We start from the raw sequence: 13,757 nt of genomic DNA, 5'->3' as shown, positions 1-13,757 counted from the left end.
CTCATTCACCAAATATTTTTGTGTGCTTCAGGTCTGCTGGGGCCTGTTCTGGGTGCTGGGTTGGAGTAGGGAAAAGGGTTGGAGGCTGGGTGTGGTGATGCCTCCCTTTGATCCCTGCACTCGAGAGGCAAGTGGATCTCTGGACATTTGAGGCCAGCCTGGTCTGGTCTACATCCAGTATTCTAGGCTAGCCAAGGTGACATAGAGAGACCCTCTCTCAAAAAATCAGAAAGAGAGAGGGAGGGGGACAGGAGGGGAAGACAGGAGAGAACAGAGGAGATGGGAGGGTAGGAAGAGGAGAGGAGAGGAAGAGGCTAGGGAGATGCTGACACTGAAGCTCTTGCTACTTGATGAAGACCAGAGTTTGGCCCCCTGGAGCTCACATAAATGCCAGGTGGGCATGGCGACCACCTGCAATTCTACTGCTGCGGGAACAGATGTAGAGGACCCCCTCAGTGAGTGCCCAGCAGGCCTAGACATATCAGGCAAGCTCTCCGTGTAACTAGGAGACCTTGCTTCAGTGACTAAGGTGGAGAGTGACCGAGGATGACTCTCAGCATCAGCTGTACAGGGGGCAGGAGGGGCACGGGCACAGGGGCCTTGGGGGAGTAGTAAGATAAGCATGTGGGGAAGATGGATGGGATGACATGTGAGGTGAGGGACGGTCGGAAGTGGGGAGGTCAGGAACTAGGTCCTGTGGAGCTTAGTAGGTAGCACATCTTATGCTGAGGGCAACGGGAAGTGACCAGAGGGCCTAGAAACACTTTGGATCAGGGTCTGGGTGAATGTTATATGGGCAATTGCATATACATATATACACACACACATATATATATACACACATATATATACATATACACATATATACATATATATGTATACATACATACATACATACATATATATGTGTGCTCCTAAGATCTGTGGTTTACTGTATAGAATATCTACTGAAATCATAACTGTTTAAAAGATTGCCATTGCTTCTGTGCAGACACTAGAGCCATGGATCAGAGGGACAAGCTGCTGGGAGGCTTTGCAATGGTGTGGATGGCTACCTGGAGGAGCCCAGGGTGAGACAGCAGTGGTGGAGCATGCAGGAGTTAGTTCTTCGGGGGAGGAAAGGAAGCCTGCGGCTGAAGAAGACATGACGTTTTGTGTGTACCTGTGCATGGACCCACTCCCACACTGGCCTCCAGGGAAGCTGGACCTCCAGGTTACATCCTATCTGTGGCCATGCCGAGCTACCACCAGGGGGCAGTGGACACCTTCCAGGTCTGTAAGGCAGCCTGAATTTGGACACTGGAGTAGGAAAGAGCATAAGGGAGCCAGCAGCTGCCCCCAGGGGTGTTGCTGAAGCCTGGTTACCAGGTGGCCTCAGCCCTCAAGCCCATGCATTCTTTGCTGAAGGACATATAGTGGGGGAAGGATCAGAAACTGAATCCTAAATCAAACCCTGGGACCCTAGAGTCTGAAAATCTGGGCTCTAGTCTCTTATTTATTGATTAGATTTATTTTACATGCTTATGTGTGTGAGCCGGTTTGAGTGTATGTATACTGTGTGTGTGCAGGAGCCTATGGAGGTCAGAAGAGGATGTTTGATCCCTGGAACTGAAGTTGCAGGTGGTTATGAGCTGTCTAATGTGGGTGCTGGGTATGAAATATATACAGGTCCTATGCAAGAACCCTGAGTAAGCTACATAGCTGAGCTGTGTCTACAGCCTCCTTTTATTTATTTTTAATTAATCATTTTATTTATTTATTTTGTATGTGGTGTGTCTGCCCTTGTGGCTGAGGATGAGGGGTGTGCGTGCATGTGTGCATGTGTGTATGTGCAGGCCAGGAGTTGTTTGTTTCCCTCTATCCAGTTCAGATTGTGAGGCTTGCCAGAGGCGACTTTACCCACTGAGCCATCTCGCTGGCCCAGGCTCTATTGTTTCCTTAGTTCCTTTTCTGCTTAGGATGTTGCCAGGCTTCCGACCATAGTCCGCAGGTCTCTCTGTGGGCAGCCCCCACTTCACCTTCCTCCACCTTACCAGCCTCCATGCTACCCAGCCTGCCTTGGAGGATGGCCAGGACTCCAGACTAGGGTCTGTCTCTCCCCTCTCTCTACTCTCCTTTGGGCACCCTGAATGTCTCTGTGGGTGCATCCTTGCTGGACCTCTGCTCTCCCTGTTTCTATCAGATGCTTCTCTTCCAAGTCAGTCAGTCTGGCTGATCCTTCAGCTCCTTTGGAGCATGAATTGAACACAGTCGTTAAATGAATGAGAGAAGGCTTGGGCCGTAGTTCGGTGGTGCAGCACTTGTCTGCATGTGTGAGGACCTGGGTTCAATCCCTCATATCCCAGACATATATGCATAGTAACTAGCCAGATGTGGCAGCACAGGCCTGTACTCCCAGCACTCTGAAGGTGGAGGCAGGAGGATCAGGAATTTAAGGTCATCCTCCATCCTCCCCTGTATAGGGACTTTGGAACTAACCTGGGATACACGAGACCTTGAAAAGAAAAGATGGCGGGCGATGGGGAACAAAGCTAGGGTGGACGCCCCTGCTTGCCATCAGAAACGCTAGAATGAAAGGCCAGCAGTGACAAATGTTGTCAGCAAGAATATGGAGCCACTGGAGTGACTATGCGTCATTCACGTGGGCGTGAAGTAGGACAGGCATTTTGAAAAAAAAAAAAGTTTGGTGATTTCTAGTAATACAAATACTTCCTCTATGAGCAAAAATTCCACTCTTGGCTACTTATGCAAGACAAATGAAAAATGGGTGTTCATCATAAGACTTTTAGACACATAGTCAGGGATTATTCATAGCTCCAAACCTAACTATCCATCAACAGGAGACTAGATCTATGTAGACACTGTAGTGTGTCCACATAGTAGAATTCTAAAGCAATAAAAAGGAATGACTACCAGCAGATAACAGTATGCATCCCTCTCAGGAACAGTGTTGTGCAAAAGAGGCCAGACAGAACAAAACAGCCAGGTGTGGTGGCCCATGCCTTTAATACCAGCCAGTGTTCAGGAGGCAGAGGCAGAATGGAGCTCTGTGAGTCTGAGATCAGTCTGGTATACTTAGGGGGTTCTAGGCCAGCTAGGGCTACACAGAGAAACCCTGTCTCAAAAAAATTTAACAATAATACTGATGATGATAATAATAATAATAATAGTTCATTATTATTTAATCCTACTTATATGAACTTCTAGGACAAACAAAATGTTTTACTATGATGAAAGTCAAAAGAGTGGTTATCTCCAGGCATAGTTGCACACACCTTTCTTTAATTTCAGCACTCTGAAGGCTGACACAGGTGGATCTCTGTGAGTTCAAAACCAATCTAATCTACACACCAAGTTCCAGAACAGCCAGGAAGCCCATATTTTTTGTAATTAAAAAATCATTTTATGTATATTAGTGTTTTGCCTGCTTGTATGTCTATACACCATACGTGTGCCTGGTGCCCATGGAAGCCAGAAGAAAGCATTGGATCACTTAGTACTAGAGTTACAAATGGTGATGGGCTGCCATGTGGGTGCTGGAAGTTGAATCCAGGTCCTCTGGAAGAGCAGCCAGTGCTCTTAGCCACTGAGCCTTTCTCTATCCCCAAGACCCTATTCTTAACAACAAAAAAGTGATTATCTTTGAAGCAAAGTCACCTGTCAGGGAGAACTTTCTGGTTTCTGGAAGTGTTTTGTATAAGCTGAAGAAATGATATGATGCACACACACAAATGTACTCATGCACATGTGTGCACCATAAAACAGGTATCATGTAGCCTGGGCTGGTCTGGAACTCACTACACAGGCCAAGCTGGCCTCCATCATGCAGTGATCCTCCTGCCTCAGCTTCCCAAAATATGTGCCCCTGCATCCAGCCTAAATCGTCATTTATGACTCACTGAGAAGGGCTGGGTGTCATAGAGCAGCTGGCAGAGAATTTGCCCAGCGTGCTCAAAGCCCTGGGTTTCACCCCAGCACTGCTTACAGATGATTTGGCACCCAGCACTTGGGAGGTAGAGACAGGAGAATCATCCTGGTTATCTGGTAAGTTTGAAGCCAGCCTGAGCTACATGATCCCGTGACTCAAAAACAAACAAACAAAAACAACAACAAATAGAAAACCAACCTGTCACCTCCTAAGGAAAGCCGGGCCTGTTTGTGAAGCAAACAAAAGAAAGAGAAAGGGAACAGACAGACTAGTGTCTGACCTTGTCCTGGGATCAGCCTCCCCGCCTTGCCAGAGCCCTGAGGGATCCATCCTTCCCACTGGGAGAAGCCTCAGGGAGGAGTCCCACACATCAGGCCTTGGCAGCTTAGCTGGCACACCTGCGTGCCACACAGCTTCTCTCCCTGATGGCCTGTTTTGCATGCCACTCCCCCACAATGCCAGCCTGCCTTGAGGTACACCCTCCTGGTCAGGGACTCAAGGTCCTGCCTGTCTTCAAACTGTCAGAATTAGCATCTGGTCAGGCTGGAGCTCAATGGTGGAGTGCTCGCTTCGTGTAGGGACGTTCCTGGCTTCTATCTCAACACTGTACCCCCCAAATTAGACTCCAGCACCTGCACCCATGAGTTGTTGACAGTGACTGGCCCAGGCTCCTTTAGTGAGGAACTCCATTTACAAAAACCAAAGTCCAGAATGACCAGTCACCCAAGTACAGCTGATGGTTTCCTGGGTGCCAGAGAGGGATGATTTCTAGTCTCTGGAACTCTTTGAAGGTCCAGGGAGACACCCAACAGGGACCCAGGGGGATTGCTGCTCTAAGGTCAGAGGCACTTCTGAGCTGGAAGAAGGTAGGCAGCCCCTGGGGAAGGCTGTTGACTGAGAAGCTGAAACACTGGAGGTCTGCGTGGTTTCATCAGAGATGGGCTGGGAAGGGGGCCATAAACCTGCACGTCAAGCCAGTTTCCACATCCATTAAATGGCTGGGTTTTGTCCCAGCAGTCAGGGCCTAGGAGTCTGGTTGGAATGGTGGCTTCCTGACTGCCCCCTTTGTGACCCATCCTCTTCTCTAAGCATTATTAGTGCCTTTATCTGCAAAACGGGACTGATGTCAAGTAACAACATGTCTGAGAGCCAGAGGGATGCCTCAGCGGTTCAGAGCATGGCTGCTCTTTCAGAGGACCTGGGTTTGGCTCCTAGTACCCACATGGCAGCTCACAACCGTCTGTAACTGTAGTCCCAGGGGATGTGATGTCACCTTCTGACCTTTGAAGGAACCAGGCACAATGTGGTGTACACACATACAAGCAGACGAAACACTCATATACATAAAATAACTCTAAAAAACAAAACAAAACAAACAAACAACACCTAAGTCTCAAAGCCCGACCCTTTTTGGTGCTTGGAGGCTGCTCAGTGTGTCACGGTCACTGTAGGACTGGCCTCTTATTAAAATGCATAGCATCCCATGCATTTCAGATACAACAATGCAAATACCATGCTGTCCAGTGCATGTTCACCTGCAACAGTAACAACCCAAACAGCTCTGAGAAGCCTGTTTCTAAACGTCTCCCAGGAGAATTTAACACTCCAGCCTCCTCACCCAAGCCTCCCTGTACAAGTGTGACTGGTGAAGTGGATGAGGGCTGAATCCAGCCTGCTACACTTGCCAAGCCAGCTGGGGCCCCGGGACCAGACTGGCCCAGACTCTTGGCACTGAATTTCCCGGTTCTCACAGAGACATCATGTGGGGGAAGGGTGGTCTACCTTTGCCAGCTTCCTAGTCCTGGATCCCCAACCAGTCCAACACTGGGGCTAGAGGCTCTCCCTGCCTCCTCTCTCTCACTTCCCATTTACCTTCTCCCTGTGACTCCCTAAGATAGTGTCCACCCAGTCTCAGTCACCTGGGACACTTAAAGGTTGTCCTCATTCTCTGAAGAAAGCCCAGAGGACAGAAATCAGCAAAGGATAGAGGAAGGAGGGCCAGGTTGGCAGAAGAGCACCGCCTGCCCTGGGAGCTCAGCCCAGCCTCACCACAAGATTAGTCACCCGCCCAGAGGCCTGGGCGGGGCTGGTAGCACTGCCATTCTGGAAGGCTCTGAGTCACCGCCTGGTGAGGGACAGCTGTGGCCCAGCAGGAAACCAAGGCTAAAATGGAAGAGGAGTGTGGGGTGTGGGCTGATGGGGCCTGAGTCCTGATCCTCAGGGTGGGGAGGAACTGGGAGGGGCTGCCCAGTGTCAGTGGGCTTAGCAGCACCCAGCTCTGGAGCCCACCAAGGCTCAGGACCCGCTGCGTCTCAGGTGGTGAGTGGTAAGGTCTATGCAGAAGGACTCTGTGACTAAGAGACATAAGACAGTGTGTGGGAAGTGCCTGAGGAACACTGGAGGCTCCAGCCGCCTCAGTCAGTCAGTTGGTTGCCAAGCCCAGAAAGAGGTGTAGCCCAGCAATTTCACTTCTAGAACTTTATTCTCAGAACTAGTTATGAAATTGGGCACGGTGCCACACATCTCTAATCCCAGGATTTGAGAGGTGGAGGCCGGAGGATCAAGAGTTCAAAGTCATATTCATTCCATAGTGAATTTGAGGTAAGTCTGGGCTGCAGAGTGAGACCCCCATCTTAAAAAGCGGAAGTGGGACAGGTGGGTGGGTAGCTCACTTGGTGGAAGGCTTGCCTACCATGCAGAAAGACCTGGGTTCAGCCGCCAATGCCACACGAGATGGACTTGAGATGCATGTCTGTGATCACTTGGGAATGAAAACAGGATGGTCTGGATTTCACTGTCATCTCCCTCAGCTGTATAGTGAGTTTGAGGACAGTCTGGGCTACATGCAATTCTGCCCTCCCCACAAAAATTAGCAGATGAATAGCCATCAATATGGAAAGTGTTCCTGTGACACGTGGACATGGTATAGTGGGAAGAGATTTCTATGTTGGACCTGAGAAATGGATGAGGGGATAGAACTGGGCATAAAGGTAAGAAGAGGTGTGGGGCTGGAGAGATGGCTCAGTGGTTAAGAGCACTGACTGGACCTGGGTTCAATTTCCAGCACCCACATGGCAGCTAACAACTGTCTGTAACTCCAAGATCTGACACCCTCACACAGACATACATGCAGGCAAAGCACCAACGGAAATAAAAAAGAAATTAAAAAAGGTAAAAAAAGGTAAGAGGTGGGAGATCTGTCTGGTGCAGCCAGAGCTGTGTGAAGTGGGGGGTCTCCTCTCTCTCCTCCAAGTCTGGTCTTTTGCTTTTGTTGTTGTCTTTTTTTTTCCTTTCTTTTCTTGGTTTTTCTTTTCTTTTCTTTCTTTCTTTTTTTTCTTTCCGTTTTTCGAGACAGGGTTTCTCTGTGTAGCTTTGCACCTTTCCTGGAACTTGTTTTAGAGACCAGGCTGGCCTCGAACTCACAGAGATCCTCCTGTCTCTGCCTCCCGAGTGCTGGGATTAAAGGCATGCGCCACCACTGCCCGGCTTGTTTTGTTTTTTTGAGATAAGGTTTCTATGTGTAGCCTTGGCTGTCCCGGAACTCAATCTGTAGACCAGGTTAGCCTTGAACTCACAGAGATCCTCCTGCCTCTGCCACCCAAGTGCTGGGATTAAAGGCATGTGCCACCACCAATGGGCTTCCGATTCTGGTCTTACAGACCGGAGCCAGGTTTTATGCATGCCAAGAATGTGCTCTGCCTCTGAGCTGCATCCCAACACTTCGTCCCTTACTTGTTTTGAAACTTCAGACACATCACAGCATCCTTGAGCCTGTTTTCTCTTCCAGAAGATGCAGGCAATGGAGGTCAAAGATTCAGTGGGATGGGAACCCAGGGCCCAGTGCAGCAGGAGCTGCCCAGCGTGGGAGCTCAGGTCGGACTGTCTTTGTCCTCATGCCCTCCTTACTCTGAGCACCAGCTGCCCCTTCTTTGTCCTCATGCCCCTCCCTGCCTGGCTTCTGTGTTGTTGGGTCTAATCATGAAACCACGACCTGGAAAGGTAGTGAGTCCCCCATTCCTGGAGTTATGCAAGCAGATGCTATTGGCAGAGACTTATTTTGCTGTCAAGTGAGGTGGACATGACTGTTTGAGGCACTATAACATGGCTCTCCAGGGGCAAGCAGACATCAGATGGCCAATGGTTTGTGCACTGGGGGCCTAACGATCTTGTTATGATGTCACGTGCAGTGAGGACAGTTCTAGTCCTCAGTGAGGATGCTCTAATTACACAGATAACCACACACACAATGAACAACCTTGGAATGTGCTGACTGTGGCGAAGGAAGTTCAGCGTGCTGGGAAAAGCAATGATGGTGGCCTAGCCTAACTCAGGCTCTCTGGTAAAGGGTAGTTTTTTCTGAGGTGCTGGGAGGGGCAAACCTGGGGAAAAGCTTGGCTAATGTGTAAGCTCTAAGCAGGACTGGTTTGAAGATGTGAAAGTTCAGGGTGGCTGGGGTAGGGGGAAGGGAAGCAGGATAAAGGGGGTGCCGGGGCTGGTCATTGGCTTAGGGGTAAAGTTGGTAGCGGCTGTCTCCAGAGCCCACATGGTGGAGGAAGAGAAGAGAGAATAGATTTTTTTCCCTGTGAGACTGGGTTTCTCTGCGAAGTCCTGGCTGTGCTGAACTCACTTTGTAGACCAGGCTGGCCTCGAACTCACAGAGATCCTCCAGCCTCTGCCTCTAGAGTGCTGGGATTAATGCTGTGCGCCATCACCCCTTGAAAGTTTGAAATCCACATTATGTGCTCTTCCCGCCCTCCCCTGCCAAACAAAGTAAACAAATAAATAAATGTAAAAAACATTTTTTTTTTTTAAAAAAGAAGAAATTCTCTTTTAAAGAAAGAATTCCCTGATTGTCACATTTAGGAATTTGACCTCATCTCAAGGACCGGAGGTGGAGAACATGACCATGTTTGTGTTTTAGAAGAATCCGTGAGAGTGTCCAGTGAGGACAATAGGTAGGCTGTCGGCAGGCGGGCCGCCCTGGGCCGGGCAGTTGCTGGACCCCGCATGAGAGACAGTTGCTCCACTGAAGGAACAGAGGAAGTTCCACAGAGACCAGGTGATGGGTGGGACAGGCAGAGCTGCAACTCCTCCCACTGCCCAAGGGGGAGGCCTGGGCCCAGCGCCAGGGTCCCTTCCGTGCCACAGGGCATGCCAACCGGGTAAACAGAGGTGGACACATGATATTCCTTAAAAACAAAATCTCGATTCATCCACACCCCTGCAGTTTACTGGAGGTGTTTTGTTTTGTTTTTTTCTCCTTCTCTATTTCAGGTCTGACAGGTTTGTGGGGCAAGCAGAGCTGGGGCTTGGAGCCAACCTGGAGGGAGAGGACCCTGCAGGGCGAAGGCCCTTCCTTCTTCCTATAGGACAAGGAAGGGTGCTGGATGAGTCTCTCCTGGAAACCCCAGAGAAATGCTTGCCTTCTCCGGGCTTCAGTCCAGGCTCTGGCTCCAGCCTTCTGGACCCTCCCTTTCAAAGTAAAGGCTCATTCTTCACCTTCAGGTTGCTGTTTCCAAATGTGCTGTAGGTGGGGCTGGGTGGGGCAGCTGCTGAGAGGCAGGTTGGCAGAAGCCACTTCCTGACAGAGGCCCTGGTAAGTCAGGGCTGTAGGTGGCATTCTTGGTTTAGGAGGAGCAGACCCGGCACGTGGGCAGCAGAGTTCCTTCCCTCCTTGCACCAGATCCTAACATTCTTACCCTTTGTCCACATTCCTGGAGTCACCAACGAAAAGGGAGGGGGGGTCTGTTAAGTAGAGACTGCCTCTGGGTTGTAACAAAAGAGCATCTTGCAAGGCTGAGAAAGTCTCACTACAGAAAGAGTTCTTACAGAAGAATGAGAAAAAGAACAGGGGGCTGAGGAGATGACTCAGGTGGTAAGCATCAAGACCCGGTGGAGTTCAGGTTCCCAGCATCCGCCTGAAGGAGCCTGTGTGGGAACAGGACATGCATCTGTAATCCCAGCCCTGGGGAGGCAGAGACAGGCAGCCAGCCTAGCCAGTCACGGAGCTCCAAGTTCAGTGAGAGTCCGTGTCTCAAAGAATAAAGTGGAGAAGACTGGTGCTGGCCTCTGGCCTCCACATGCAAAAACCCAGTCGGAACATGCAAGGCGCATTCACTCAGCGCTCCACTAGAAAGAAAGCAGAAGGTAGGGATGGAAAGGTAAATGGACCAAGGGTGCAGGTAGGTAATGGAGGACTAACTAAGGGTCATGTCCAAGCCCCGGCATGACAAGAGAAAACACAAATGACCTCTGTCCTGTACAAGCATGACAACACATTGCAGCTGGGCAGTGGTGACACACACCTTTAACCTCAGCACTAGGAAGGCAGAGACAGGCAGATCTCTGAGTTCAAGGCCAGCCTGGGGTACACAGAGAAACCCTGTCTCAAAAAACCAAAAAATAAAAAGAAAGAAAGAAAAGACATTGCCATCTGCTCAAATCTGGAAGGCAAAGGACTGGGGAAGTGACTTCACAGTACATTTCTCGTCTAGCACACATGAGCCGGGTGGTATGCTCAGCATTGAGAAAAGAATCATTTGGGAGAGGCACAAGGAAGGGGGATGGGTGTTCATGTGGGCAAAGGACAATGATATAAAGTATATGAAAATGTCATCACACCCGTTATTTTGTACACTTAGTACAAACATTAATAAAAAACAAAGAAATAAAAAGGTGAACATGAAAATGGCCCCAGGCCATTGGGAAATTCTCTGTTGTCAACTTCCTGGAATCCATTATGCTGATGACTATATTCTTTCTTTCTTTTTTTTTTTTTTTTTTTTTTATAAAAAAAGGGAAGGGCTAAGGGATAGCTCAGAGGTGGAAATGCTTGCTTAGTATAAGCAAGGCCTCAGGTTCCCTCACTAGCAGAAAAAAAGACAAGCAAGGTGCAAATCTCTTCTCTGCTTTCTGACCCAAAGGCCCTAACTGCTCTGATTGATTAACACAGAAGATGGCTAAGAGCTTCCAGAGAACTTTACAAGGTTCTCAGAACAAGCCCCATTCTTCCAGCTCCAGCTACCTCCTCATCTGGTCCCACCCATCCAAGACAAGGCCCTTCCTCCCTTCCCCCTCCTGGAGGAAGTCTTGACACCACTATGTGGCCTAAGTGGAGTCTGCCTTTTGCCACTGACACTCTTAACTCCCATACCTTTCTCGTCTCCATGGACCTATTCCAGAAATTGCATGCAATCACAGCACTTAGGAGTCTGAGGCAGGAGACTGCTCCAAGTTCTCAGCCTGGCCTAAGCTACATAGTGAATTCTAAACCAGTCAGGGTGATGTGAGACACTCCCCTATTCACATCACACACACACACACACACACACACACACACACACACACACACACACACTGTTTGAGGCAATCCTGGGCTACACCACAAGTTCAAGGCCAATCTGAGATAAATTTAAAAACATGGAGGGCTTGTCTCAAAAGGCCAAGGGCTGGGAATACATCAGACTGGTGACTGGTGACCTGCTTAGCAGGTACCACACATATAAACCCAGTATAATGTGTATAATGATGTATACGAGGGTGGGCCGTGGTGGTGCACACCTTAATCCCCACACTGAGAGGCAGAGGCAAGTGGGTCTCTGTGAATTCAAGGCCAGCCTGGTCTACAAAGCAAAAATCAAGGATAGTCAGGACTACACAAAGAAACCTAGTCTCGAAAAACATCCCCCCCCCCCAAATGACTTATACTAAAACATTCATTTGGGGGAGTTGGGGATTTAGCTCAGTGGTAGAGTGCACTTGTCTAGCAAGCATAAGGCCCTGGATTTGGTCTCTAGCATCTGGGGAGGGCACAACTGTTGTGGAATATTATTTGAAGGTGTGTTACTTTTGTTGATGTTGCATTTGTTTAACTCTGTGAAGCTGTGTTACTGTGCCTGTCTAAACACCTGATGGTCTAATGAAGAGCTGAACGGCCAATGGCAAGGCAGGAGAAAGGATGGGTGGGGCTGGCAGGCAGAGAGGATATATAGAAGGAGAAATCTGGGAGGAAAAAAGTAGCCAGAGAAGGAGGAGGACTTCAGGGGCCAGCTACCCAGCTACACAGCAAGCCATAGAGTAAGAAATAATGAAAAGTATACAGAAATAGAGAAAGGTAAAAGCCCAGAGGCAAAAGACAGATGGGACAATTTAAGGTTAAGAAAAGCTGGTAAGAAACAAGCCAAGGGCTGGAGAGATGGCTCAGCGGTTAAGAGCACTGACTGTTCTACCAGAGGTCCTGAGTTCAATTCCCAGCAACCACATGGTGGCTCACAACCATCTGTAATGAGATCTGGTGCGTTCTTCTGGCCTGCAGTCACACATGCTGTATACATAATAAATAAATAAATTTAAAAAAATAAGCCTCTGTGTGTGTGATATATTTGGGAGCTGGGTGGCAGGTCCCTCAAAAGAGAAAAACAAAACAAAACAACCAACAGGCAACAAAATGTTTATTTGAATGCACATTTCATTAAGTTTGGGCAAGTGTATGCTCCAGTTGTACCCCACAACCCCCAGAAAGACAAACCACTTCCATTCTCTGTGCACCAGGAGCTCATTCGCTGTTCTTTTTCTTTTTGTCAGGGTCTCTGTGTAGCCCTGGCTGTCCTGGAACTCCCAGAGATCTGCCTGCCTCTGCCTCCTGAGTGCTGGGATTAAAGACGTGCGCCAGCATGCACAGCTTACTTTTTTTTTTTTTTTCTTTACAGTCCATGTTTGTGTGCATCAATGAATCTAAATTTCATAGGGACTGGCCCCCAGATTGGAAGTGACTATTCACAGAAACAGCACCCTACAGTACACAGAACCTTCCCCCCTTTGAGACGGTAGAAGCTCAGAGTGGCTAAGTGACAGCAGACAGAGGTGTAAGGAAAGGGTCCTTGAGCAGGGACCTGGCATGCATTCTGGGAAGTGTGTGTGTTCCAGGCTCTGGGTCTGGGTGCATCATGAAGGGCCAGAGACAGACCACCATTCCGCCTTCTCCTGCACCTAGCCCAGACCTCTAGCCTGGCTGAAGAGATGATTAGGGACCAGTTAGCTCTAGCTGTCCTTTCCTGGGGCAGCCTTTCTAGGCTCTGTCATTGAGGCTGAGGGAAGAGGATAAAATGACAGACAGCATCCTTGTTTGCTCTGGCAGCTCAGAGAACATGACACCCAGTGTTAGGAGTGTTGGCCTTGGCCCTACTGTGAGGCTCGGACAGAAGTTGCTTTCCTTCCCTGGGCCACAAAGAAACCAGAAGTCCCTGCCATCTTGACTTCACCTCTTCCGATGCGTCCTGTTTTTCACAGGTTTGGTTTTTGCCTGTGTGGCCCACTCCCTGAATGTGCTTCCCTTAGTACCTGCTGTCTCATGTCTTGTTTGTCAGCTTTCAGCTCTGGTACTATCCCTAAAGCACTTAAAACACAATGTTCTGGTCCCTCCCTCAGACTTCTGCAGGGCAGGGGCCGGAATGACATTTCTGTTTATCAAGAGGTGACTGACTGCCAGGCACTGTGCTAGGCACTTGATCTTTTTTGAACCTCCCCACAAAGTATCATTATTCTCACTTGACAGGGGAGGTAACTGAGGCCCCATAAGGAATGCCACTTGTCCAGGGTCACAGAGGGTTGAGTAGCTCGGACTTCCTCATTGTTTCACTCAATATTTCAGTGTGTGTATGCTTGTGTGTACGTGTGTGTGCACATGTATAAGGTACTACAGGAACCAGGGCCTCCTGGCTCATGTTAGACAAGCATTATACTACCGAATACCGCAACTATTCATTCGTTTGTTTGTTTGTTTTTCCGAGACACAGTTTTTCTGTGTGGAAACAGAGAAACAAGTTCAGGG

The 13,757-nt window shown here is 49.1% G+C and overlaps 1 protein-coding gene across 1 annotated transcript in view; it reads left to right on the top strand.

Moving 5' to 3' along the window:
• Positions 1-400: 400 nt before the first annotated feature.
• The window catches only part of Niban2 (niban apoptosis regulator 2), a 53,356-nt gene continuing 39,999 nt past the window's right edge, over positions 401-13,757 (top strand). The window contains exons 1-3 of the mRNA XM_036183377.1: positions 401-455; positions 7,716-7,801; positions 9,459-9,524. Of these exons, the coding sequence (XP_036039270.1) occupies positions 401-455; positions 7,716-7,801; positions 9,459-9,524 (207 nt within the window). The remainder of the gene's footprint in view (positions 456-7,715; positions 7,802-9,458; positions 9,525-13,757) is intronic.

This window comes from Onychomys torridus, chromosome 4, assembly GCF_903995425.1.
Source record: "Onychomys torridus chromosome 4, mOncTor1.1, whole genome shotgun sequence".
Classification (NCBI taxonomy): Eukaryota; Metazoa; Chordata; class Mammalia; order Rodentia; family Cricetidae; genus Onychomys; species Onychomys torridus.
Note: the sequence above shows the minus strand (reverse complement) of the source record. Positions and strands in the feature narration are given on the sequence as shown.